The sequence below is a fragment of the Seriola lalandi genome, unplaced genomic scaffold, assembly GCF_002814215.2.
Source record: "Seriola lalandi dorsalis isolate HSWRI2012SDOR001 ecotype SW California unplaced genomic scaffold, Sedor1 jcf7180002004138, whole genome shotgun sequence".
In the NCBI taxonomy this organism is placed as follows: Eukaryota; Metazoa; Chordata; class Actinopteri; order Carangiformes; family Carangidae; genus Seriola; species Seriola lalandi.
The window spans coordinates 1-1505 of NW_019474793.1; the positions used below are offsets into that span (position 1 = coordinate 1).

The following is a 1505-nucleotide window of genomic DNA, read 5'->3' on the forward strand; positions in this document are numbered from 1 at the left end:
TTTTTAGGCCTATCGCCCACTTGCCATGTCCAACTAAAGCCACGCTGGCTGTGCGTTGCTGCCCTGTCTACTTTGAATTGAGAACCAAGAAAGGAGAAGGCAAGGACATACATCTCACTGGTTAACAGACAAAACTAATAAAGTCATTTTGGATTGTCCGTACTCGTTATCTCCTCTTTTCTTGTACGTTTTCTTCATTCTGCTACATTTCTGTTCCACAGATGGCTCCGTCCAGGCTCTTCCCAACGTATTCCAGTTGCCGTACCGTATGGTGTTTGCAGTGGCATCAGAGGACTCCATCTTCTTGTATGACACTCAGCAGACCCTTCCTTTCGGCCTGGTGTCAAACATTCACTACCACACACTCAGTGATCTTACATGGTAAGCTAAGACTTTCCTCTATTGGCTTCATTTGTAGTTGAGCTCTTGCATAGCTTAACACCTCTTTTGAATAACCTAGGCCTATTTGCAACAAAATAAATTTTACCTGCATTTGTTGTGCATAATGCCCATTCAGTTGAAGGTTTACATTCTTACTAATGTCAGAAGAATGTGTGTCTCATTCATGTACAGTTCCACTGACGTGTTTCTATAATATCCTGTTTAGGTCTCGTGATGGTTCCTTCCTGGCGGTGTCCTCCACAGACGGTTACTGTTCCTTCCTGTCCTTCTCTCCTGGAGAGCTGGGCACTCCACTGAAAGAGCCCCCCACATTGGAGAACTTTGTCCCAAACAGTGGTGTTGAGAAAAAGGGCAAGAAATCATCAGCGGGCAGGACATCGTCCCCTGTGTCCCAGCCATCAAGCTCAGCCCCGACTCTCACATCCCAAACCAGCCTCGGCAAAGATGCCCCCTCTGTCACCCCCCCAGAGGAGAAGAAGAACACCCCCACTGCCAAGTCTAAATCTCAGCCCCGTAGGATCACCCTCAACACCCTAGAGGGTTGGGGGAAGCCCACTTCCACCAAAACCACCGCTCCTTCAGCACCTCAGACCCCAACATGTGGAAGCACAAGCGCTCCATCAACTCCCCAACCAAAGATTGCCCCCCTCACCCCAACCAGCTCCTCCAAATCCCAGCTACGCATCACCCCCCTCACTCCCTCCACCCCTAAAGTCCTCAACAGTGCTAATACTGCTGGGCCCGCTACTCCTAAGGGGACAACCACCCCTAAGGGGCCTACCCCAAGGTAAATATAACAGGGGGCTGTCATGTTTGATTCTGTCAGAGTGAGTGAAAGGCAACCAGGGAATTGACTTCTTACTAAACCACTGAAACTTATGAACACAGGTACATTTTTATTATTTAAATGTATGTTTTTCTTGTCATATGAGGGTAAGTGTGTGTGTTTTGCAGCTGCAGCTCATGATTATCACGTTATTGATTTAATCATTGAACCTACAATTTTCAGCAAATGGTGGAAAATACCCACCACAATTTCCTAGATCCCCCTGGTAGCATCATCAAACTGCTTGTTTTTTCAAAACGCAAAAATATTTCATTTA

At 46.8% G+C, this 1505-nt stretch overlaps 1 protein-coding gene across 1 annotated transcript; it reads left to right on the forward strand.

The window, feature by feature from the left end:
• Positions 1–11: 11 nt before the first annotated feature.
• LOC111668566 (chromatin assembly factor 1 subunit B-like) lies at positions 12–1299 on the forward strand. The gene is made up of 3 exons (XM_023424634.2): positions 12–99; positions 222–381; positions 608–1299. The coding sequence occupies exons 2-3, from the start codon at positions 269–271 to the stop codon at positions 1191–1193; spliced, it is 699 nt and encodes a 232-aa protein (XP_023280402.1). The 5' UTR covers positions 12–99; positions 222–268; the 3' UTR covers positions 1194–1299.
• The last annotated feature ends 206 nt before the right edge of the window (positions 1300–1505 follow it).

What these genes read in the sequence shown, in the direction of transcription:
- LOC111668566 (XM_023424634.2), top strand. Translation starts at nt 269, where the DNA reads ATGGTGTTTGCAGTGGCATCAGAGGACTCCATCTTCTTGTATGACACT. An exon ending in ACACTCAGTGATCTTACATG is followed by an intron (nt 382 to 607) that starts GTAAGCTAAGAC and finishes TATCCTGTTTAG; the next exon opens with GTCTCGTGATGGTTCCTTCC.